Here is a 25496-nt window from a genome sequence, read left to right as displayed (position 1 = left end):
GAAGAAAGGTCCATCTGGATGTGATGGCCCAAGCTTTTAATCCCAGCACTTAAGAGGCAGAGGGAGGCGGATCCATTTGCGTTCCTGGCCAGTCAGGGCTACTTAGAGAGACCCTGTCTCAAAAACAAAACAAAACAAAACAAACAACAACAACAAAGAAAGAAAAGAAGGAAGGAAGGAAGAAAGGTAGGTTTCAAAAGTTATAAAAAATAATTGCGTTATACAGAGAGGGATAAGTGAATAAGAAATGCCTGAAAGAATGGCTGCTGGCACGCTAAAGAGATATTTTTCTCCTGGTGGCATAATTTTAGTATTTTTTTAAAACTTCTTTTTTAAAAAAAAATAAAAAGAAATCTTATTATTTTATTTAATGAGAAAAAAACAAAATCAAAATATTAAACCCTTGCCTTGACTGCTTTAATTCTGCTCTTTTTAGTTTAGTTAGTGAAAGCCATTATTTTCTTCAAGGGCCTAACACCATCCTAGCAGCAGTGAGGACCCTCTCCAAGGACCTGCCTAGAATGTCAGATCCATTAGCATGGCCAAGAGCCCTTTAGGGAATGGTCAATTTCCCTCCCTGTCATGCCCAGCATTTACACTGTCTGGTTATGCTATGACTTTAGCCCTTGCAACTGTCCTGGAAGCCAGGCAAGGAAGTGGAGTAGATTCAGAGAGCCAGAGTTGAATATTCTGCCACAGAGTGGAGCTTCCCAATAGCAACGGAGCTGATGATGACTCTACTGTTGGTTCCCAGTGACCCAGCTGGCATACCAGCAACGAGCTAGACACAATTGCCCTAATGAGCCGCAAAGCTGGGGCAGTCACCAGAGAGACATGACCTTCCATGAGCCATGGAGTGATGAGAACACAACATTCCCAGGGCCAGGACTGACGGACAGCCAATGAATCTATTTCTCAATCTCTACAATCAAAATAAGTCAAAGATGAGCGATGAGACGTACTGAAGACAAACTACCGCAATCAAAAGTCACAATCCATTGTCCAGGTTCCAGGCTGAAATCCGTACTTAGCACCTAGACTTTCCTGCCAGAAAAAGGATTTAGATACTCCCAAAAGAACGCCGGCACTCTAAGAAGTGTTTAAAAGCAGCAGTTCTCAACCTGTGGGTTGTGACCCCCTTAGGGTCACATGTTAGATATTTACATTATGATTCATAGCAGTAACAAAATTGTAGTTATGAAGTAGCAATGAAATAATTTTGTGATTGGAGGTATTCACAACATGAGGAACTGCATTAAAGGGTCACGGCATTAGGAAGGTTGAGAACCACTGGTCTAAAAGGATCTTGACTCTTTTCTGCAAGATGTCTGTGGCGGTTAACTCAAACGACTCTGAACACTGCACAAAAGAGATGCGCAAACATCCTGAGGACTGTTGGTTGCAGAGTCTGCACTGATATCCCACTCCGGGCATCCAGGGTCCCAGACTAAGTCCAAATCAAAGTGGGTTCACTGGACCCAGAAATCTAGAAAGGATTTCCCCAGTTCCCAACTGCGTAATTCCAATGATCATATTGGGAGCTGATATAGACCCACACGGTTTCTTTCTCTTAAGGTAAAAGTTACTATAATGTGTGTACTTGGGGAAGGATCTGAAACTTCCTTCTCACCAGCCCTGATGGGGAAATTTAAAAATGCACCAGTGTAGCAGGGGACAGGGAGGAGTGGGCGTGACTGATCTTAGCAGCCCATCTGTGGCGACAGCATTGCAGTTAATACTTCCCTCACTCCCAAACCCTCATTCCTCCACAGATCTGGATGACATCTCTTCCCAGGAACCTGCCTGCACATCAGTCTCCTTCTCAGAGTCTACTTTCTGGGGACTTTGGCCAGAAACAGATACAATTCTACTATTCAAGAGAAATCACAAAGAAGGGCCACAGTGTCTTATGAGAGAGCTGACTAAAGGAATGTAAATTGGTTAAGCATGCAGGCCAACAAACAAAAAGACTACTTTAAAAAATAAACATAATAAAGAAAGCTAATCATTTTATTTAACCAGAAAAACAAAAACATTAAATCCTTCCTTGACTGAAGAAGGCACCACAGACCCCAGGGTTGTAGAGTCTCTCTCTTTGTCTCTTATTACTATAAGAAACAGAGTGACACCCTTACACAGTATAGTTATCTTAACACATCTTATTCTATGAATAGTTATAGGAGCTTTCTTGTTTGGTTTTGGTTCTGCGTTTTCAGTGACTGAGGTTGAGCCAGCTTCAAGCAGCAACTGAGGTTGAGCCAGTCACAGGCTGCTTCGTGGTTAGAGCAACTGAAATAACACACAGAGTCAATGAACCATGCTCTTTCGTTCCTGCATGTCCATTTTCTATACCTAACATAATGGTGTCCTCTGAACACATTTCCAGAGGTGGGGAATTTGCAAGGTGCCCTCTTCACTCCGGTTAACAGAATGGATTTAATGAACCTGAAGTCTTTTTGATTTGTTTGTTTTGATTTTTAACAGGAAAGACTGAAAAATTTGAACGTGCCTGCACTGGAGATGGCTAACTTTTGGATGAAGACACTTTGTATTTTAATATAACCCAAGGTCTGTCTGTTACTTCAGAGTGGGCTGAAAAGCCATGAGATTTTTCTGACCTGTACATCAGTGAGGAAAAATAATCCTACTATGAAGAATGCCCAGGAGCAATGAAAGATGAGAAAGAAAGGTGTATTTTTGATGATTCTCTATAACAGTAATTACAGCATTTGTACAGGAAATATTTCAGAAAATAAATCTTAAACTAAAAATAGAATTAAAAAGTATAAGCACAGAGACTAAATAAACAGGCGATAGATACCAAGGTACATAGGAGGATAGACACACTGAAAGCAGATGGAGACCGTTAATAGACAGGCGATAAATACCTAGGTACATAGATAGACACATCAAGAGCGTGGAGGTTGTTAATAGAGAGATGATAGAGAAATGGATGGATGAATAGATAGCTGAGAAAGGCAAACAATAGAGAGATTAAGGATACATAGAGACACTGATAGCTGATAGAGAGAGATGGTAGGGAGATGAGAGATGGGGAGATAAATAGATGGGTAAATAGTCCCCGAATCTAAGGTTGTTGTATGTTTTGCTGTGTTTGGGGGCCACTGGTGTTCTGTATCTTGAGATGGAAATGATGCATCCGTGGAACGAAACTGAAAGAGTAACGGGTATCGGGTACCCGGCCAGAAATGAACAACAAAAAGCATATGTGCTGTGGTCGATGATGCCCTCCATGCCTTCCTCTCTAACTCCTTCTCTTCTCTTCCATGCATATTTCCTATTTTTCTTTTTCCAATGGCCTAGGCTGACCAGCCGCAGCTAGATAATTATCGTGCAACACAATTAATGATTTCCTTTACAGGATTTTTGCTAGTGCTTTATTTTTTACTATTTCTAGTATCTGGCCACGTAAAATCAACTGAATATGGAAATGCGGACCTCAGCTGTCTTCCTCTTCGGCATATGGTAGTTATGCCTTTAAGAAAGCTGTTTCGTTGTCACGGTTCCAGGGCATTTCACTGATGAGAGTTATCAAAATCCACCTACAAATCAACCCTGAGGAGTTTGCTTGAACACAAACGTTATTAGGAAAACGATCACGGCGAGAAAACAGTAACAAAGAATGGCTTCGGGGAAATGCCGACTGGTTGCTGCTTTCCAGAAAGGTCTAAATTCTAACCCCCAGAAATAAGGACTTACCAAAGGCTGCTGCTGTGAGTGAAATTAGATTTTTCTTTTAGATGTAGTGATAGGTTATTCCTGACAAAACAGAGCTCAGAACATTGAGGGGAGGAGGCCCATGTTATTTCCAGGGCAAGGATGAGAGTTCAGAGCTCAGAGATGCTTCTGTCTCCCGGGTGCCTGTTCCTTTTCCTTTCTCACATGTGGCTCCCCAGGTATGTGTAGGCGCTAAACATTTTCCATGTAGTCTTATTTGGCTAAACTGCCTGGTATATGAGTCAAGCAAGCTCCTAAATAACAATGGATTTCCTCCCTCTCCCCTTGTAGTCAATGATGTTACCTCTACAATAAGCAACTTGGAAATGGTGTTATCAGATTTGCTCCTTCAACCTGCCTTTCTTTTAACAACAGACAATCACCAAGGTATGGAATATTAGAGCTAATGAAAATCTTAAAATTATGCTTATTTGGGGATAAATAAAATATAGACATATGAGCCACCAACTAACTGTTCTGGCAATTCTGATCCTTCTATCAGTTCATTAGTAACTGTTTTTTCACAATGAAATTCGCTGCTTGGTACTTGACAGTCACCCTGAACAAAACAGAATCAACCGGCTAGCTTCAGACATGCAGCTGAATGATGTATGTCTGATGCATCATTGCATCAATTATGCAATTATCTCAATGATGGACTTTATGATGCAGAAAAGGGTTCTATGGGTGGACTGCTCCCCACCTGTACTATGTTCAAGTGTCACTTCACTGTGATGCAGTAATGGGTGATAAGGATCTATCTCAAAGACAACTAGAAAGGGGCTATAGAAGCAAAATGAAGAAAAAGTAAGACAAGTTCCAAAATTACATATAAATCTTAAAGCTTAGAGTTGACTAGTCAATTATAAGACAACACGCATGCTCTGTTACTATGCGTATTATGTATGCTCTAACATGCATTTATTTGTGTCCTAAGCAGTTTATAGTCAAATGTCCTCAGGAACCCCGTCTACTAAGCAAATGAGGAAATAGTTAAGATCCTCTGTGTGTCCATTGTAACTCAACTTCATGTCATAGTCTATGCTCTATGTCTGTGCACAATCAAGATCTATTTCCTATCTCTATCCTCCTTCCCGTCCTGTGCTCTATGGACAGGATGAAAGTAAATAACACATCTATTTAGTTGACATATCTATTTGTTAAGACAGGAAGACTATAAATCATTAGATATGTGAAGGTACCCTCAGTTCATCCAGATCCCATTTATTTATTTAATCTTCATAGCCACTGAGTAGACTTACTGCACTGGCAAAAAATGAAAGCAGAGTGAGTACATACCATATTCATCTTTTTGGGTCAGTAAAGTGTTTTCTCTTTCCATCCACTTGCATGCAAAATTCAAGATGTCATTGTTTTTTACCGCTGAGTAGAACTCTAATGTGTATATGTGCCACACCTTCTTTATCCATTCTTCTATTGAGGTGTACCTGGGTTGTTTCCAGGTTCTGGTTATTACAAATAGTACTGCTATGAACGTAGTTGAATAAATGTTTTTGTAGTATGATTGGGCATCTCTTGGGTATATTCCTAAGAGTGGAATTGCTGGATCCTGAGGTAGGTTAACTCCCAGTTTCCTAGGAAACCATCACACTGATTTCCAAAGTGGTTGCACAAGTTTGCATTCCCACCAACAATGGATGAGTGTTCCCCTTACTCCACATCCTCTTCAACATAGGCTATCATTCAGACCCAAAAAGATGAATATAGTATGTACTCACTCATAAGTGGATTCTAGCCATAAACAAAGGACATTGAGTTATAATTCATGATCCTAGAGAAGCTAAATAAGAAGGTGAACCCAAAGAAAAACATATTTATCCTCCTGGATATTGGAAGTAGACAATATCATTGGGCAAAAGTTGGAACCACGGGGGTGGGGTGGGGTGTGGGAAAGGGGAGATAGGGAGAGAGAAGGGAGAAGGGGAGGATTGGGGAGAGCTTGGGGGGAGTGGGATGGTTAAGATGGAGGAAGGGTGGATATGGGAGCAGGGAAGAAAATATTTTAATTAAGGGAGCCATTTTAGGATTTGCAAGAGACTTGTCTCTAGAGGGGTTCCCAGGTCCAAAGAGAGGTCCCCAGATTGTTCCTTGGGCAGCAGAGGAGAGGGTGCCTGAACTGGCCTTATCCCATAACCACACTGATGAATATCTTGCATATCACCATAGAACCTTCACCCGACAATGGATGGAAATAGAGACAGAGATGCACATTGAAGCACTGGACTGAGCTCCCAAGGTCCAGATGAAGAGCAGAAGGAGGGAGAACATGAATAAGAAAGTCAGGACCGCGAGGGGTGTGTCCACCCACTGAGATGGTGTGTCTGATCTAATGGGAGCTCTCCAAGGCCAGCTGGACTGGGACTGAACAAGTATGTGATCAGACTGGACTCTCTGAATGTGACTGACAATGAGAGCTGACTGAGAAGCCAATGATAACGGCACTGGGTTTTGATTCTACTGCATGTACTGGCTTTTTGGGAGCCTAGTCTGTTTGTATGCTCACCTTCCTAGACCTCGATGGAGGGGGGAGGGCCTTGAACTTTCCACAAGGCAGGGCACCCTAACTTCTCTTAGGACTAGAGAGGGAGGGGGAGGAGGAGTGGGAGGAGGTAGAAATTTTTAATAAATAAATACATTAAAAATAAATAAAAATTAAAAAATGAGAGCAGAAAATGAAAAAAAAAAATCTAGTGATCCCATATCATCTGAAATCATGTTAAGTCTCTGAAAGCACTGGTCTTCACACAAAAACCCTTTGCTCTCCAGCCCAGGACACTGCTTCTGCTCTATGAGAAATAAACAAGAGAGCCCATCCTGTCTAGGACCCAGATGTTACCTCTGAAAGGCCAGGCCATGCTGCTCACAGAAGAGGATGGCTACCAGGACTCCAAGGCCATACAGCTTCATCCCAACAGTGGCTTGCTGAGCAACAAGATTCCCCAAAGGAGAAAGTCCCAGATAACCGATTGCATAAGAGTCTTCTTTACACACTAGTTAAAGGATAACCCTGGTCTCTGTAGTTCTATTTCCACAGTCTAAAAGAAACGTACACATATAATTAGGTTGTTTGATAGCAAAACCCTCAAAAAAATATGATCAGCACCACCCCTGTGTTCAGTTTAGACAATCTCAACCCTGACATGGTGACATGGTACACATGCAGAGTTCAAGCAATCGAACTACAAAACAAACTCAAAATGTTTTATATTGTTCTAAGTAAGTTTGTGAGTCTGCATTGGGCCTCGTTCATAGCTACCCTTGGCCTCTCATAGCTGCACGCAGCCCGTGGATAGCGGGAGAATAATTAATCCCTCAGAGAAGAAGGCCTGGAAAGTTGTGTGGCAGGACGAGGTCTGAAGATTCACAACCATGAAGACTGATGGAGGGACATTTGTTTGAAAAAAACCTTTGGAACAGGGTCACACTGTGTTTCCACATCTCCAAATAAAGGAGCATAAATTTAAGTGATGAATACAAACAAAAACAAATAAATAACAGACACAGTGGAGAGGAGGGGGAACAAGCCCAAGTAACTCCCCCTCACTGAGAACAGATGTTTTTCATACATGACATTCTGATCATGGTTTCCCCTCCCTCATCTCCTTCCAGATCTTTCCTACCTCCCCACTGTGGTGATTTCTTGTTTGTACCAATAAAGTTTGCCTGAGAGGGTGGAGCTAGCCACTAGCTAACCATCAAGGTCTGGAGGTCTGTAAAAAGACTGATCTCCTGTCTCTGTCACCTTATACTTCCTTTCTCCACCCAGCCATATCATTTCCTGTCTGTCTGGACAGACCTCTCAATCTCTATGGTGAGTTAGTGGCTAGCTCTGCCCTCTGATCTTCAGGCAAGCTTTATTTGTCCAAACAAGATATCACCACACCCCACCCTTCCAGCTCCATGTTCCCCCCCCCCCCCGCCTCACTTTAGAAAACAAACAGGCAAACAAACAAACAAAAATACCAAAACCAGAATAAAATAAAACAAAACAAAGAAAAAGCACACACACACACACACACACACAAAAACCATGCAAACACAAAACCAGAAACCATAATATACGAGCATAAAACCAGTAATGGAAAAAATGTCCAAATAGCAGGGCAGTGGTGACACAGACCAGCACTCAGTAGGCAGAGACCGAGGCAGGTGGATCTCTATGAGACCAGCCTGGTCTACAAGAGTGAGTTACAAGACAGCCAGGGCTGCACAGAGAAACTCTCTTCAAAAAACAAAAATACTACTGAGTTAATTTTTAGTTGGCCATCTACTGCCGGGCATAGGCCTGCCCTTTAGAGTGGTCTGTATACCTAGTGAGACTCTATTGGAGAAAGCTAATTTTTCGTTTTTGAGCAGTTATCAATTGAAGATGGCTATTGGCCAGGTATGGGAGTTTGTGTCCACTTTGCTGTCCCAGCACTAGGACCCCATCTGGGCCAAGCAATGCAGGGCCTGTGCATGCTGCCACAGCCTCTGAGAATACATTTGTGCTGGTTTTTAATGCTTATATATGTGTGTGTGTGTTCATGTGCATACACATGAATACATACGTGTGTACATGTACATGTGGGCATCAGTTTTCCCTTTTGTTAGCACAAGAAGTAATTAGTCAAGAGTTAAGATTCTCTGACAAAATAATAAATTTTATGCTATCTAATTTTTTTTCTGTTTCCTAGAGATAGTATGAAAATAAATATCTTCTGCTGAAGTAATCTGGACACTTCTTTTAACAAAGAAGTCTACAGGGTGGCATGATCTTATATGTTCTTTGTGCCTGACTGTATTAGTTAGGGTTCCTACTGCTACAATGAAGCATCAAGACCAAAAGCATCCTGCAGAGGAAGGGGTTTACTTGGCTTATATAGACTGAATCACACTACATCAAGGGAAGTCAAGGTAGGCACTCAAACAGGGCAGGATCCTGGAGGCAGGAGTTGATGCAGAGGCCATGAACGAGTGCTACTTACTGGCTTGCTCCTCATGGCTTGCCCAGCCTGCTTTCTTAAAGAACCACCAGTCCAGGGGTGGCACCACCCACAATACATACTGGGCCCTCCCCATTGTCTAATAAAGACAATGCTCCAGGTTTCCTGTAACCTGATCTCACACAGGCATCTTCTCAGTTGAGGTTTCCTTCTCTCAGAAGAGTCTAGCTTGTGTCAAGTTGACATAAAACCACCCTGAACGCTGACCTTAACTCCCTTCTTCCCTTAGTCTTGAACACTAGTCTAGTTGCATTTAGCATACATGACATAGGCTTCCCGTCTTAAAGCATTTTTTGCTGTGCTGTGACAGAGGCTTCTTGTCTGGTAACATCTCTTGCTGCGTTGGAACTCTGCTGACAGGGTCATTGCTGCACCTGGGCAGGCTAGCCATCCTGACATCCATCTTCTTGATGCTTCTCGGGTCTGTCCCTCTGGTCTAGATGTGGTTTTAATTTTTAGTATCTTTTGATTTGAGGATTTAGGTGTTTCTTCAGTTTCAGGAAAACCACTTTTCCTTCTCCAGCCATCCCACCTTTGCTGATCCTAGGCTGGGGCTTCCACCGGAGTTTGTTACTCACTTCTTCACGTCCTGGATCTCTCCTTTCACCGTTAGAAAATCACAACATTGGTCCTTTTAAGTTCCATCCTGGGTGCATTTCTCTGCACTACCTTCAGATTCACTATTTTAACAGCGGCCACGTAGTCCCTGGAAAACTATCTCAGCAACTATAAACCTTCATAGGGCGTTTATATGCTCATTGATTTTGTTTTTATATCAGTATTTTTTTTAAAGTACTATGTTAAACTACTTTATTGCTCAATCTTTTACAGTAAGATTGCTTAAGGCCCCTCCCTTCCTCCATCCCTTTTTCCACCTCCCCATCCCCACCCCAGCCTTCCTCTCTCCTCTCCACTCTCTTCCTGGCCAGCCAGTCTCTCTTTCAGATCCCAAGAGCACTCAGAAGATTTCTTTATAGTCAGTATCACACTGCTCTGCCAGGTCAATTGCGTTCACAGCGAATCTGTGCTGATTTTATTTGCCGCCCTCATTAGCTTTGTGTTTTCAGAGACAGAGTCCTAATTTGCAGGCTCATTTTGAGCAGGGTGTCTTTCGTGAAGGAAGTTTTTCGTTTCTCTCTTTCTACGCTCACTTCTCACTGTTCTGTACCCCCCAATACCAGCCCCAAGTAAGTCCCTCCCCCCAGCCCCCACACAGAGGGTTTCTCTGTGTACGCCTGGCTGACCTGACACTCAGAGATCCACCTGCCTGTGCAAGTAACTCCTTAACGTCTGGCCTAAGTCCTAGCTTATGCCAGATTTTGGATTTCCTATGACAGAATAATGTTAATGGCTTTTAAAACGCAGGCACCAGGCGAGGGCAAAGGGACACCTTTATTGATTGATTTTTCTCTCTTATTGCCTGCAAACCAGTACCTATTTGTAAACCACTCTGGGCAGCAGCGAGCAACCCTCTGAGATTCTTTTGGTTGTGGCATGCACAGAAAAACGCACAGATCTGTGAAGTTGGGTTCACCTTACACAATGCATGTATTGGAGTACCACGTACCCCATCAAGGTACAGCCCTGTCACCCTGTCTGCCCCAGCTAGGTTCTCTTACTGCAGCAGCCTCTGGCTGCTATCTCTACAGTGTGACTTCCCCGGCTTGAGAACATCAAGTGAGCATACAGGGAGCTGTACTTTGTGTCACACTTCATCTGCTGGTGTACGCTAAAGAATCTTCTACGTCATTCCGTGCACTAGAAACTGGTTCTTTCTTACTGCTGGGCAGCATTCAGATATAACTGTAGCACTGTTTATTTAATTCTTCCAGGAAAGGACATCTGGGGTAAGCTCAGTTTGGAGCTATTATTATGCATACAGCTGCTATGCATATTTGGCTACAAGGCTTCTTGCATGAGTGTCATTGCTAGGGAACAAGCATGTGTAGATGTTAAAGTCCTAACCGCTCCGTTTTCTTCTCATTATTTGTCGCGGTCAGTCTTGTCACTGGGAAGCTATTCTAGTAAGTGTGTGGTGCTTCTCGGTGGGGATTTAATTTATATTTCCACAATGAAATGTTGGGAAATACTTTTGCGTTCCTACCGGTGGTGCACGTGTACACACACACACACACACACACACACACGTAATGATAGCATATATCTGATACATTGTATATTTATTGTGCATATGTATTTATGTAGGCACAGGCAGGGAGAAATGCTGATTCCAGTCACGTGTCTGATTTGGTTTGGGATTTCGTATGGGTAGCACATATGCTACTGTTCAGATGCGGAGGTCGGTGTGCAAGGACTGCTGGTGTTTCTCTGTTTCCACCGTGTTGGTTTCAGGAATCAAATTCAGGTCATCAGGTTTAGCAGCAAGTACCTTGCTTGGTCTGCTGAGCCATCTTGCTGGCCCTATATCTTATTTTTAATCAGATGTCTGCCTTATTACTAATGGGTAGGAATTATTACTTCTGGAACTCAGTACTTTGAGACATAGATTATGCACATACATACACACACACACACACACACACACACACACACACACACACACATCTTTTGCTCTCTTAGAAATGCACCTTCTGAGCCAGGTGGTGGTGGCACACACCTTTAATCTTAGCACTCGGGAGGCAGAGGCAGGCAGATCTCTGTGAGTTCAAGGCCAGTATGGTCTACAAGAGCTAGTTCCAGGACAGGCTCCAAAGCTACAGAGAAACCCTGTCTTGAAAAACCATGAAGAAGATTAAGAGTAAGAATAATAGGAAGAAGAAGAAAAAGAAGGTGAAGGAGAAGGAGAAGGAGAAGGAGAAGGAGAAGGAGAAGGAGAAGGAGAAGGAGAAGAAGAAGAAGAAGAAGAAGAAGAAGAAGAAGAAGAAGAAGAAGAAGAAGAAGAAGAAGAAGAAGAAGAAGAAGATCTTCTGAAGACAAGAGTTTAGCACAGCTCATTCATATTAAAGAGGTAAGCGGGAAAGTGTGAATATAGGCCATTGTATGCTCCACTCAGAACCTCATCTGGCCCATCACAACCCCAGAACAGCTAATTCTCTTCCTATTTTATATGGTAAACTACCATGCACAGAAATAGCCTAGCAGATACACCGAATTGTGTCATGGCCCTTCTGGAGGATCAGTTTCATTCAGAGATTGGTTCTTCAGCTAATTTGGAATATTAAGTGGCAAAAATAACCTAAGAGGGATTTCTAGAAGTCTCATAACCCTCTGTCTTTATTAAGACAGAAGCTTCTGCAGCAATTGCTGCTTTGGAGCTTCTCCCAGTTTCAAGAAGAGTGAGAACAAGGGCCTGGGCCATGGTGGCCTTAGCCAGCTCATTTCAGACATGCCCTTCAGACTCATTGCTAGGGAAGCACTGATAACCAATTAATTGGATGCCCCCCCCTTTTTTTTAATGAGTTCAGGTGCAGCTCACTTTCCAAGGTTTCTTTTCAAAATTACCCAGCCATTAAAGCTGCATAATCTTGGGAGGCTTTGAAAAACATAATTGATAGATCTTTCTTATGCTTCACACATTTCTCTCATGTTTATTCATAGGAAATGAGTCTGTGTTATAATTTACACCAAATTGTAGAGTATTTGGCTTCCTCTGTTTCTAAAAGGGAGGAAAGAAGACACACATTAAAAGACATTTGAAAAGCTGAAAGCAGACAATTGAGTCCTGAGTTCCAATATCCTTGCTTTGGTGAGCAAAAGCAAAGAAAAAAAAGGAGCCTGAGATCTGGGGGACAAAAAGGGTTGCCTGGCACCCACACAGGAGAGTACTACCCACTGACTAGCTGGTTAGAGCCAAGGAGAGAGTAAGGCTTATCATTGGGACATTTCTATGAATTCATACTCACTTTGATGTCCTGCATGCCTGCTGAGACGCTGCAGCCAAGCCTGCCCTTCAGAGCCATACTCCAGATATAAAGCCGTAGTTCTCAAATGTCCCTGTACCTCCAGTCCCTTGGGGGATGTTTTCAATATCCATGTTTAAAACAACTGTATCCACACGTTGGGGCAATAGTTATAGGCACAAACTTTCCCAAAGTTCCCTATGGTGATTCCAAGAAGGAGCCAGGGTGCTAGGCAGCTCATCTGAGCCAGCCAAGCCCCCTCCAAGTGTACGGCATGAACCGCAAGCTGTCGAATGTCTTGGGGCAAATTACTGTCCTCATCAATCCAGTAGGGATTGAGTCTCAAAGCAGGATACAGTGCATTTGTAGCATTGAGTTCCGGGTGGTTCCTACATACTTTCAAGTGTGACAATCTCTCTTAGATTTTGCCCTTGTCCACCTGTTTCCCCAGACAGGACAGCTTCCAGTTGTAGTCATGCTGGTCATATACATATATATGTATATACATGCATCCATACACATACATATATACACACGTGCACATATACACAGGTGTTACAGGATATTCCTTTATACTGTGTGAAGATATGTCACTGTGATCAATTTAATAAAGAATATAGAATTCTAGCCCTGGAACCTGCTAGGCCTGGGGAATTGCTGGTTTTAAACAATATATATAACTGGGAACATTTGTAACAGGGGATGGAAAAAGAAAAATAAAGAAACATGGGCATATGTATCCCATTGTGAGTAGATTTCTTACCCCTTAGATTTCTAATCCCCTTTTATCTTATTGTGGTGTCTTTAACTGGACCCTGAGAGGGATCCCTAGAAGCTGGACTTTTAGGGACTCTATTACTAGGTGACCATCTATGAATGAGGCTGATGGTGTGCCCTGGGACAGCCTTGATGAGCATGTGTGTGTGGTATATGCATGTCTAAGTGGATACAGCTGATAGGTTGGCTGGGATTTTGCAAGTCACCTAATCTAACCATTGCATCATGTAGACTCCAGAGTCCTAATTTCCAGGCAGACAACAGTCCACTCTATGTCAAGACCTTTCCAGGTAGGTCCATTTCATAACTTTCCTTGTAATCACGTCTGTCTGTTCAGTGTTTCCCACAGTCAGCAAACATTGCTTGTAACTAGTATAAATCACATTCAAAAGGGTTTCTTTGCTCTTACTAAAAAATGGGAAATGTGTATGACTTTGTAGGGAGTACCAAAACATGTAAGCCATGGATCCTGCTTGCTTCTCATTCATTAGACCTGAATTGCCACATAAATGTTTGAAGATTCTTCATTCAGAATTGAGTTCCGAGTTCCCATAGGACTACACCTTTTATTAAAGTCTGTACTTCATTTTAGCCTTGTCTACACAAGCACGGGTGTGTGTTATCTCTTTGCTGTACTAACATCTTTCTCTAGATATAAAAATGAGAAGTTGGAATTGGTTGCCTCGGGTTCTATGTAACATAATTTGAGAAAATGTAAAAAGTATCTCTGATGTTCTTCCCCAGCATGTTGTGAATTGGATAGGTCAGAAATTGATAGGTACCTGTTCAATGAAAATTAAGTCTATGTTCAAGAAGTGGGGATATTATTATTCACTTTGGACTTATTTGCTAGGCTGAGACAATGTAAACACCTATAAACTACAAACCAAACCCAGCCTGGACACTGACACAAGGCAAGGTGCCTATTGAAGAGACTGAGCTGGGTCTCTAGGTAAAGATAATGACTCCATCTCCAAGACAGGGTGCTAAGTGGAAAAGAGTAAGGTAAGGAGTACGGCATCTTAGGATGTGTGCATGCATGTGCACGGATGTTCCTGGGATGAAAACAAGTGGAGACAGTAGGTAGTAACTGGGCAGAAAGTTGAGGGATAGAGACTGAGGCCATAGACGGTGGGCACAGTAGCACTTCAAGGACCGTAAGCACTACGGGTAGAACTCGACAGTTCCTATATTATAAATAGCCCCTGTGCCGACTTTAAGCCTCCACTGTTTTGATAATAGTTGGACAAAATTCAGTTGCCTCCAGTGAACCAATACACGATAGCTTCAAAGAACGACTCTAGCATGGGGTCAGGAAGGCTGCTGTCGACTACAGATATTCGGATGCAGTTTAGGCAGGGGAGAGAGTGGCTTCTGTCTACTGCACGTTTTGGGGTACACTTTAATTCCTCATGCCTCACTTGGTTTCCCCAAGTGAAATCTGACCATAAGAAGCTAAATTTAGAATCTTGTATCCCTTAGGCTACTGAATATCTTGTCTGTCATTCCTGGGGGTTCTTCTTTCTTGGTAGAGCTTGTATGCTATCCTGTCCTTGTTCTGTGTGCTGACGTATAAGGCCTATAGCTATAGTCTAGTCCCAACCAATAGTACCAGTAGCTTCTTTGTGTGTATGGAACACAGATACTGTGCCCACATGGGAGCTGAAAATACATCCAGTCTAGGAAAGAGCCATTTTTACATTAGCCACCTGTAAGGCTGGGCACACATTTAGATGCAAACGATCGGTTTCCTAGCCACTGTACAGCAGTGTGACTTCTTTGTGGGTCAAGGTAGAGCCATGCCACACTGATGAGAAATTTCTGTTGTCTCAGCAGGACAGCCTAGAAGGAGCTAGCTTCTGCAGACTCTCTTTACACTCCCCCATGAGGACACACCCTCTGCCAAAGAGATCCAGCCCAGAGGGAGAGGAGGCCCCAGATGTGGCTGACACAAAGCACATTTTCTCATCTCCCCCAGAAGTCAGTTCCCCAACCTCCAAGCCTGATCTTCGTGACTGGATCCAAAGCGTTTTGAATAATTCTTGTTTCAACTTCCTTCATGTAAATAATGGCAATGCATCCCTCAGTCTTCAGCTGAGACACTTCTCCTCATTACAGCTCGTGTGTGTGTATATGTATGTGCACGTGTGTGCATATGCATGTGTGGGGGTGTATTTGCATATGTGTGTGCGTATGTGTGTGTATGTGTGCATGTGTGTGTAGGTGTGTGTGCCTATCTGTGTGTGCGTATGTGTGTGTATATGTCTGTTTTTGCCAGTTACTTGAGTGCAATGACTATCTCTTGTATGGATACCTTCCTTAGCCCTTAAACATTTCCCATAGACATTAACAGCACTCTGGACTCATGGGGGACAAGCAACCTTGAACAGATCCAGACAAAGCCAGAATTGGGAACATTTTATTTGAAAAGACCATTAACATGATTTGTCTTCATTTTCCATTAAGGCAATAACACCCTTCCTTCATGGAGGCAGACGGGGAGACAGCATCTGAGGCGTCACTAAGTTAAGTTCAGACTAAAGTCACAGCCACACACTTTGCATTCAGACGCAGCAGGGACACTGGCAGGGAGCTGGAAAGAGTCATCTCTTGGCTTCTTGAGCCCACTGCCAAGGAATGAAGTCAAGATCCTGCATTTTCACTGCTTCGGAAGATGCTGAAGTTCCATGACATCCTGCTATCCCCAAAGAAGATACCTTGGGAATAAGTCTTTCACTAACGCAGAGGCAGTTTAGCATTGGTTCACAATGCCCTGTGGCGTTTTTAGCTTTTGATAAGTTTTTGTGGAAATTGCTTATCTAGTGGATCTATTCAAATTTATACTGTCCTTTTTGGTTTGCTTTTGAAACCCCTGGCAGTTCCTAGTAAGCAAGTCTACTCTTGACATCCAGCTACATATGTGGAAGTGCCTGCGTAAGCATTTGGGTGAGGCGGGGACATATATTATTGGCACATATTAACCCCTCAGGAACTTGAGGGTGGCAAAAAGCTTTTGCAGTACCAACAAGGTGAGAATTGGTAATACGGCCTGGCGGCGATCAAATATCCTGATGTCTAAGAGCAAATGAAGCTGAGCAGGATTGTTTCCAAATGTCATCAGACCTCTTGCCAACACTGCAGTGACCAGATATCTCACAAGGAGGGATAAATGTGTGGAGATGCAGCACCCAGAAGAGTAGATGCTCTGTGATTCTCCCCACACCTGCCCTTAGTGATTTCATTATTTACTACACTGTCCTTGAGCCCTGCCCCCCAATTTTGCAGGCTCCCAGAGACTCTTGGGATGCCCAGAGCTTGACTGGCTGGTCAGATGTACCATGGCTCAGAGAGACAAAGATGGCGAGAAAGGAGACCACAGAGCAGATGAGGTTCTGAGGGGCTGCAGCAAACTCAGTGGGTGAGAGAAGGGAATGCAAGGAGAGGCTGCGACCATCCGGGGTTGGCCTCCAGCAACAGGCTTTATTTAAGGCAAGGTAGATGATCTCCTCCAGGTCCTCACACTAAACAAGGAAAAAAAGCAGCCAGATAAAACTGGTTTGAAAAATCAAGTGACGGAAACACTGTAGTTTTACCCTTGATTGCCAGTGAAATCAGGGAAGGCATCTGGAAAGAACTTCTCTTTAGCTTTTTTTTTTTTTTTCTGGTAGAATTTCAAAGAATAAGAAAAAAAAATCTGTAAGAGAGTAGATCTTCTGAAAAACAAAACAAACCAAAAGAGAGAAGTATGTATTGCTAAGGACAGTAGAAGCTACTTGGCCAAACAAATACGCACTTTCTGGAATCTCATATAATGTCTCTAAGGTTCAGGACTTTGGAATGGCTTGAACAGTCCTCTGTATCCTGGGAGCACCCTGTGCTGACCTTCAGGGATGACCGTGTCACCTTCTGGCTTGCTCCCTGGGCCTTACACCCTCTTCATCCCTTTCCCCATGAGGCAGGCAAACACCGTCATGACCATTTTGGGGTTCACTTCAACCAGGTCTTCTGGAAGGGCATACACTCTTGCTCCAATTTTTCTGGCCATGGAAATGGCATACCTGAAAGGGAGAACAAACGCAGATCCTGAGCAGCTGTGGGTAAGGGGGACCTTTGAGGGATAAAGGTGCAGGGTCTTCAGTCAGGGCAGTTGGTTGGTCGTCCCATCTGCCCACATGTGCAGACAATTCTTGGTTCAAGAGGCTCCCCAAGAGGCCCCAGTCCTGCTCTCTAGACACACGATGACTATAAAACATACGTTGCATCCTTTAAGGCCTTCTCAACTTTTACCTTTTCTATGCATATATGCATTTATGTTCATGTGTGTGAAGGTCAGAGGTCAATATCGAGCATCTTTCTCAAGCATGCTTGGCTTTATTTTTCAAAGCAGGATCTTTCACTGCACCCCAGAGAGCTCACTGATTTGGCTGGGCTGGCTGCTCCTCAATCCCCAGGGGGGGGTCACCTGCCTCTACCCCAAGCACTGGCATGATAGCTGTGCAGGATTAGACGTGGATTTCAGCATGGGTGCAGGGCATACTCACACAGATTCTGTGTTTGGGTAGCAGACACCTTCCCAACTGAGCCTTCTCTCCAGCTTCCCCCTGCCATTTTTAAGACCCATATGAAGAATATTCTCTTGAGGTACAAAGTGTGGCAGAAAAAGTCCAAGAATGAAGTAAGAATTGTGTGGAAGGAACACTCTATGGATGGCATTTCAACTACAGCACCATAAGGAGAAAACTGCATGTATAATATCTTGTCACACATAATACCCGAGTGCATCATTTCCTGTTCCGTGTACAGATGTTTTTATTTATAGTGTGCTGCTATTAGACTAGTCAGTGTGTTGTGCTCTGTTTTCCAATGAAAGCATCTCAGCTGTGCCAGTGCTTCAGGGCGCTGATATATTACATCATCTCTGCTAGCTGTGGCCTACTCTCACGCGCCCACACTGTTGCCTGGCAGCTCTCTTGTCCCCTCAAGTTAGTGCACCCTCTTGCTGTAGCTGCTCCTCAGGTTCTCCCCCACCTACCCAGGGCCCCACCACTTCCTCCTGCTCTCCAAAAGAACTTCTTCTTTCTTAGTGACCGAATGAATTTGAGAGCAGCACTGTTCTTCCTCCTTGTCCACCTCTAAGTAACTTCCTCCCTGTTAATTATTTAAGAGGCAAAACAAATGTGCCCATCATAAAACACATGGGAAAAGCTGCATGGAAATCTGGGTGTTAAAACAAACAAGAAAGAAACCCAACTCCAACCAGAACCATTGAAACTCTCAAAAACAATCATTCTTAGCGTTTTGTGGACTTTTTTTCCTTCATTTCATGGTGTGTGTGTGTGTGTGTGTGTGGCATGTAGTATGCTTGCATATGTATATGAGTGATGTGTGTGTGTCTGTGGAAACACCTGTTCCTCAGGTTCTGCCCACGTTATTTTATATTATTATTTTTTAAATATTTATTTATTTATTATATATTAATATTCTGTATACAATATCCTGTCTGTGTGTATGTCTGCAAGCCAGAAGAGGGCACCAGACCTCCCTACAGATGGTTGTGAGCCACCATGTGGTTGCTGGGAATTGAACTCAGGACCTTTGGAAGAGCAGGCAATGCTCTTAACCACTGAGCCATCTCGTATTTTATTATTTATTTTAGTTTTTGGGATAGTGTCTCTCACTGCCCTGGAACTCACCATGTTGATGAGAGGAACAAGTAGCCAAAGAGCTCCACCGATCCGTCTGTCTTTGCCTAGCTGGCAGAATAATTACAGCCCAGGCTACCATGCCCAGATAAGCCTGTAAGGCAGACAGACACTCTACTCCCCAACTCCGTAAACTCTTTTCTATAAAAAGAGGCTAGTTTGTTTTTGTTTTGTTTTGTTTCTCCATGCTAGAGAGCAACCCAAGGCTTCGTGTATATTCGGGCAGGCTCTACTGCCAACTCTGTCCCCAGAGCCTGGTCTCTGAAATCAACTGGGGTGCTCACCTGCGCAGCTGAAAACTGTGTGACCTTGGCAAGTCCCTTAAACGGAACCACAGGGCCCAGGACTTGTTTGTTTCAAGTCTTTGTGGGTTTTTGGTTTGTCTTTTTTGTTTTGTTTTCTTTCTGTTTTCTACCTCCTCCATCTGCTTCCTGCCGGCTTACCTGTCCTTGCTGATGAGCTCAGCCTAGAAGTTAATTGCTTTAAAGAGCTACAGCCCCTTCCTGACCCCTCCCTGACCTGTACTTCCGTGTGTACACCCATCACACTCTATGTAACTGCAGCTTAACTAACTTCTCTCCAGCAGACTGCACGGAGCATCATCATATGGGAAATGCAGGTCCCCATTTCCAAAGCTGACCACAGGGAGAAAAGGGCACTGCTGGGATTTAAGACAGGGTACTTTAAATTCTAGATTTGTGAGGGACTCAGTTGTATCCCTTCTCTCAGAAAGATATGGTGAATTCCTAAATCCCATAATCTCCGTCTGAGACCTTATTTGGAAATCCAGCTGCTGTAGGTATCACAAGACAAGGTCATGCTGCAATGAGTCAAATATGGCCTGTGTCCTCATGGGACAAGGGAGAAGACACATGAAGTCACACAGATAGTGTGAGTGGACATAGAGCTTTCTGAGCCAATGAAATTCAAAGGTTTGCTGGCGTTTTACAGAAGCCAGGAGAGAGCATGGGAGAGTCTGTCTCAGAGCTCTCGGGATCAGCCAGCTTTGATGTCAGCTTGATTTCTAGTTTCTACGATTATGAAAGAATACATTTCTGTTGCCTGAAACCAGCTAGTTAGTGTGGTACTTTATCATGGCATTGCTGGGGAGTTAACACAAATTCATCAAAGTAAGGTACCTCTGTAGAGCAGCAGTTGGTACACCTTTTCTAAGAGGCCAGACAGAGCTAAATCTTGACCTTTTAGCTAAGATCAAGTGAAGCCCAGACAGCAACTACCTTGGGTTTTGCAAACTCTGCTGTAACTTCTGAACTGTGCTGTTGGAGCAGAGAAGCTTCTATGTAAATGAGTGATCGTGTGATTCAATAAAGCTTTATTTAAAGATGCATACAATGTGCCAGATTTGGAGACTGTAGTCCCCTGGTGCGCATCACAGAGGGTTCATTTGGTAGGACAGGCAAAGCACAGTGGCTCTGTTGGTGACATTCCCGACACTTCTGTGGATATTCGTGCGTGAAGTGTTCATATCTGGACTTTCCACACAAAACTTTAGTTTTGAAATCCATAGCTTAGGATTAAGAGACCAGTTTTAAAACAGTAGCCTTGTTTATGATTTATGAGAATAGTCTAGATTTTGTTTTGCTCCATTCTAACACAAGCAATCTTAAATGGCTACTGTACCATGCCTAAATTGATGACAAGACCTCAATAAATCACAAGAAGAAAAATCAGGAATGGCAGAGATAGAGTATGTGCAGAACGCGTCAGCATCAGACTCCACACCCACCCTGCTGGCAGCTGTGGCCCTCTCTCCCATCCCCAAGTTTATCTACATACTTTGCATTGTTGAGTTTCTCTTCATCGTCCAGGTTTTCTGTCTTTAGAAGGTCATAGTTTATGGAGCCCGGCTGAATAGCATCAATGAGATCCAGAACCGGAAGGCTGGTACTGATTTTGGGGTCCTGAGTAGAGAGAAAGAGAGGGTTATCAACACATCCTAGAGTTACTTCTGTCGGCCTCAAGGGAAGTGGGTAGGTCTTTTTTTTCCCTTAAATATAGCATAGACATAGAAAGAAGAGAACAAAGATGTCAGAAAAGCCCTGTTTTGTGTAAGAGGGGCATCCTAGAATGAGTGGAAGAAGGCAGGTGAGGGTACAGGTAGACTTGGTGATGGAAGACATTCTTTCTCTGAGGACCATGGAAAACTCAAGGTTTCTAAGGAGACAGCAAAAACAACAGAATAGTCATGTACTCTTTTGCTTTCCTTATTTTTTTAATATTTATTTATTTATTTATTATGTATACAATATTCTTTCTGTGTGTATGCCTGCAGGCCAGAAGAGGAGACCCCATTACAGATGGTTGTGAACCACCATGTGGTTGCTGGGAACTGAACTCAGGACCTTTGGAAGAGCAAGCAATGCTCTTAACCTCTGAGCCATCTCTCCAGCCCTTGTTTTCCTTCTTTAAAAGCTCAAAGAAGCTCATTTTGTAATTGAAACATAGCATTGTATGTATTCATCATACTTTGAAGTTAATAGACGTTATGGGGTGGTTATGCATAGCTAACAAAAGTTTAATCTTACAGAGTGGTCATTTTATGTTTGGGTGTTTAATAGTCATGTTTAATCTTCGTTAGTTTGTTTAGTGCTGGCGTCTGAATTGAGCCTCACACACGCCAGGACATGCTGTACCACCGATCCAGTCCTACAGCTTCTATGCTTAATCTTCATTTACAGAGAAGAGGGAGTTCCTGGGGTTGTGAATTGCTAGGAATTGGTAGAGCTCGGGTTTGAATCTAAAATTCTGACTTAACATCTTGGACATTTGTAAACAGTTAGATGTTCATATTTCATGTTGAGAATGCCCCTCAGATGTGGATTCACAGAGCTCTTCCTGTGTGCCTTCTTTAGCTACGTCCTGGGCAAGAGGAGCATGCCCATGTCACCATCTAAGCCTGCAGAGGCCAAGCAGCACATGCTCAGAAGGCATGAGTGAGAATAAATTCTAAGGCTTGTAAGAGATACCAGTTCTCTTGCCCAATTTTCCTCTACAGGTAAAACAATCCTTTGTCATAACAGAATGTAGTCTGTTTTAATATTTCCTCTTGGTTGATAAAAAGAATTGATGTGGCCAAAACCAAAGATGGATTTGCACTCTCGTTTCCCCCACTAGCATCCACAGCTACCTCCACAGGATGCTTTGGTGAAAAAGCATCACTGAAGCGAAATGGAAAGCTCCAATCCCCACCTCCCTCCCTGCATCCCGCGCCCTGGGTGTGGAGCTGACAGGAGGTGAGGGATGGTGAGCATCTAGGAGGTGACAAGGGAATGGGCTCGTTTCCAAAATGGTTAATCAAGAGTGGGCTGCATCCATTGCTTTCGAGTCTCACTGGAAAGGGACTCGGCTACTCCGACCTTTCCTTTTGCCTCATCGCGGGGCCCTTTCTAATCAGCGCTATAACAATTTAGCGAGAAAGCAGAGAAAATTAGACCAGGACGACTCGTGGAATAAGGATCAAGCACTCCTAAGAGTGAGTGTCAGCGTGGCTTACCAAACCTCATCCCCACAAGGACACCCAGGACACTGCTACGGAATTAGTGCCTAGGGCAGCAACTGCTTTCCAAGGAGAAGCACCTGCAACTGGTCAGTTGCAGCTATGCTAAGTGACCCATGGCCACGCTGCCCCAGGGGAAGGTATTTTCCCTCACTTAGAGAACAGCGCCTGTGAACCAAACTTCCCTAAGCTTTAGTTTCCTTACCTACAGGATGAAGTCAGAGACAAGAGCCCCTGGGACTCAGAAGGCAGCAGTAGCCGTGATGCCTATGACGGCTTCCCCACTGCCCTTCCAAATCTCTCTCAGAATGATCTGCTCACTTCCGTCACTAGCAGAGCAGAAGGCATGGAGGGGGCTGGAACTCACCCAGGATGAGCTCACAACAGATAGGGTTCTTGCCACTGCCCTACCCGGCTCTGTCCCGGCAAGAAGAGACTATGGTTTCTCTTCTCCTTCCTGCGGGGTGTGAGGGGTCCCTCCCCACAAATCCTGACCTTTAAATTAGAACACTGAAGTTACAATGTATGGACATTATTGCAATATGGATCAAAAGTCCCGGACCTTGAAAAAGACTCTAGCTATCAGACAGTCAAGTTAATAAATTTCATAATATATAATGATAACATTAATAAAAATAGGATTGAGATGGAACACCCCCCCCCAAAAAAAATAGCACATGAGAGATTTTTTGGCATTTCACACTTCACCATTATAATGTAAAAAACTCTGATTTGTGGAAGTGTGAATATTTTAAGGAACGTATTACTGTGTTTTATACCACTTCAAAAGAACAGAGCCTAAAATGAGGTGCTTAAAAAAATAGGTTTTTAAAATTAACCATGAAATGAAAAGAGAAGAGAAATTTGTCACTGAAATGGCCATGAGCATTAGGACAAAAATGGATCATTTAAGAAAAATCAAAGGGATCATCAAACCTCTAGCGCCGAAGGCCACTTAATGTATAACGAAAACGAAGGGGAGAACGGGAGATAAAAACTTCACCTTGAAGCTAGTGATGGACGAGCTTTTCTGTGCCTCCTTCAGCGTTTCATTCACCCAGTTGACAATAATGTCATCGTTGACCTTCTGGCCATCACCGATGTCTTCCAGCATATTCAGCGTGTACCTGAACAAAATCAAGAGTGATTTTAATGGAAAAGTGGCTAAGATATTCTTTTCTTTCTAGGCACACCATGGAAGAGAGTCTGAACACTATTATGTGGGAGAGGGAAGAGAGTATCGAATTAACACTGACCCCTTCTGCTCATCCTGTGTTCATGGCCGCTCTGTTCACAGCAGCTGGGAAACGGCCACAGCCTAGAAGCCCATCAGCTGGTGGCTGGGTAATGAACACGTGATACATTTATAACACAACGGAATGTCGTTTGGATCCAATGCCCTCTTCTGTCCCCACAGTTACCTGCACTCAGGTCTACACACTCCACACAAGCACACACACACACACACACTTTAATGAAATCAATTAACGGCCCGTGCCTACCTAGATTTTCCTCTTAGGAGGTCATTACCCCTTAATATGACACAAGTGACTGTGTTTTTCGCTGGAACGTTGCTGACAAGATCTCAGTACGGCTGGTGCTTGCAACGCACCCTGGACTGAAAAGCCTTTTGCCCAAAGGAAGCAGCAACGTGAGCTCCAGGTCCAGTCAGTCCCTCACTCAATGAAAGAGTATAGATGTGGTGACGAACTGAGAGGCCAGGAAAGATGGATTGCTCTCTCTCCTGCCTTCCCATGCTCAACACTCATCTATTCAACTTTGATAAGAGGGACAAAGCGTGGCGTTTTGTTGGTTGAGGAGGCTGTTTGTATTCTCTGTTGCCTGCCTTTGCGTCTGTCCTCCTGCCTCGCTCTGCCATTGCCACCTGCTGGCAGTTTACTTGTTTTTAGCTTATGTCTCCTAATTTAGACCTTACTTGCCAGCTGTCCAATCTTAGAATGATTTCCACGCTCCTGAAGGGGGAAAAGGAGGCTGGAAGCATACAACCCTCGTTTGTTCTTGGAGAGAAAGAAAATGGCATGCTATTTATTGTCCTGATAAATGACCAAATTAGCACATCTGTGCAATCCAAGTGAAATAAATTCTCCTTAGAACTGGATGCAAATTGAATAGATCTGTTACTCTGTGGCAGGCTGACGGGGGGGGGGGATAAAGGGAGGAAAACAAAGCAAAAACAAATCCTTTCTGGTACCGTTTACACAATCACCAGTCATTTTTCCTCCGTCAGCAGTAATGTATTTCTCTGTCCACTTCCGTGTATGCAGGAATCTTGGGTAATAAACATTTGTGAGAACTGTCACTGGTCATCTGGGTGAAGTCAGCTGCAGCAGCAGAAAGGCCTTCCCTCATCTACAAACCAGCCCCGTAGAAAGGCCACATATGACTGAAACTTCTGAAGCAGGTAAGCGTGGGGAATAATTTAGCAACCTGGAGCACCGCTTGGTCTGGGCTATGAACACAGCCCCCTCCTAAGAATACACTTGGCAGTCTGAGACCCTTACCAGTGCATACCACACACACACACACACACACACACACCTCCCCACACAAGGCAGCTAGTAATCTGTTAGTGATCCAGGACCCCACCTGTACCGAGCTGAGTACACACCCATCTCTGAACAATGGATAAGTTTCCCCTTCCTTTGACAGTTAAAAACAGATAAACCCTTTCACTCCTACGCCACTGTGTCTGGGTAAGACAATGTGGTTTAGATAAGACAAACTGTGTCCTCCAGTCAACATCTAGGCAGGCTCTCCTGGTTGTCTTTTAGGCCTATGCATAACTGGGTACGCACAGGATTAAAATAAGGTGCAGATGGGCTGTGCAGTAAAAAAACAAACAAACACAAACCCTACATAATTCAAATTTATCAAT

The 25496-nt window shown here is 43.6% G+C and overlaps 2 protein-coding genes across 3 annotated transcripts in view; both read right to left on the bottom strand.

Moving 5' to 3' along the window:
* Cpb2 (carboxypeptidase B2) overlaps positions 1 to 6753 on the bottom strand; it is a 54182-nt gene extending 47429 nt beyond the window's left edge. Inside the window, exon 1 of one of the 2 annotated variants that reach the window (XM_048421964.3) lies at positions 6596 to 6753. In XM_048421964.3, the coding sequence (XP_048277921.2) occupies positions 6596 to 6666 (71 nt within the window). In that variant the 5' untranslated portion in view covers positions 6667 to 6753. The remainder of the gene's footprint in view (positions 1 to 6595) is intronic. The other variant, XM_048421965.3, reaches the window with a different exon arrangement.
* A 9031-nt stretch (positions 6754 to 15784) lies between these two features.
* The window catches only part of Lcp1 (lymphocyte cytosolic protein 1), a 51592-nt gene continuing 41880 nt past the window's right edge, over positions 15785 to 25496 (bottom strand). The window contains exons 15-17 of the mRNA XM_048421702.3: positions 23604 to 23727; positions 20881 to 21005; positions 15785 to 17439 (exon numbers count right to left, since the gene is read on the bottom strand). Of these exons, the coding sequence (XP_048277659.3) occupies positions 17307 to 17439; positions 20881 to 21005; positions 23604 to 23727 (382 nt within the window). The 3' untranslated portion in view covers positions 15785 to 17306. The remainder of the gene's footprint in view (positions 17440 to 20880; positions 21006 to 23603; positions 23728 to 25496) is intronic.

The sequence above is a fragment of the Myodes glareolus genome, chromosome 12 (genome assembly GCF_982192425.1).
Source record: "Myodes glareolus chromosome 12, mMyoGla1.1, whole genome shotgun sequence".
In the NCBI taxonomy this organism is placed as follows: Eukaryota; Metazoa; Chordata; class Mammalia; order Rodentia; family Cricetidae; genus Myodes; species Myodes glareolus.
The sequence above is the reverse complement of the archived record's forward strand: the minus strand, read 5'-3'. Positions and strand labels throughout refer to the sequence as shown.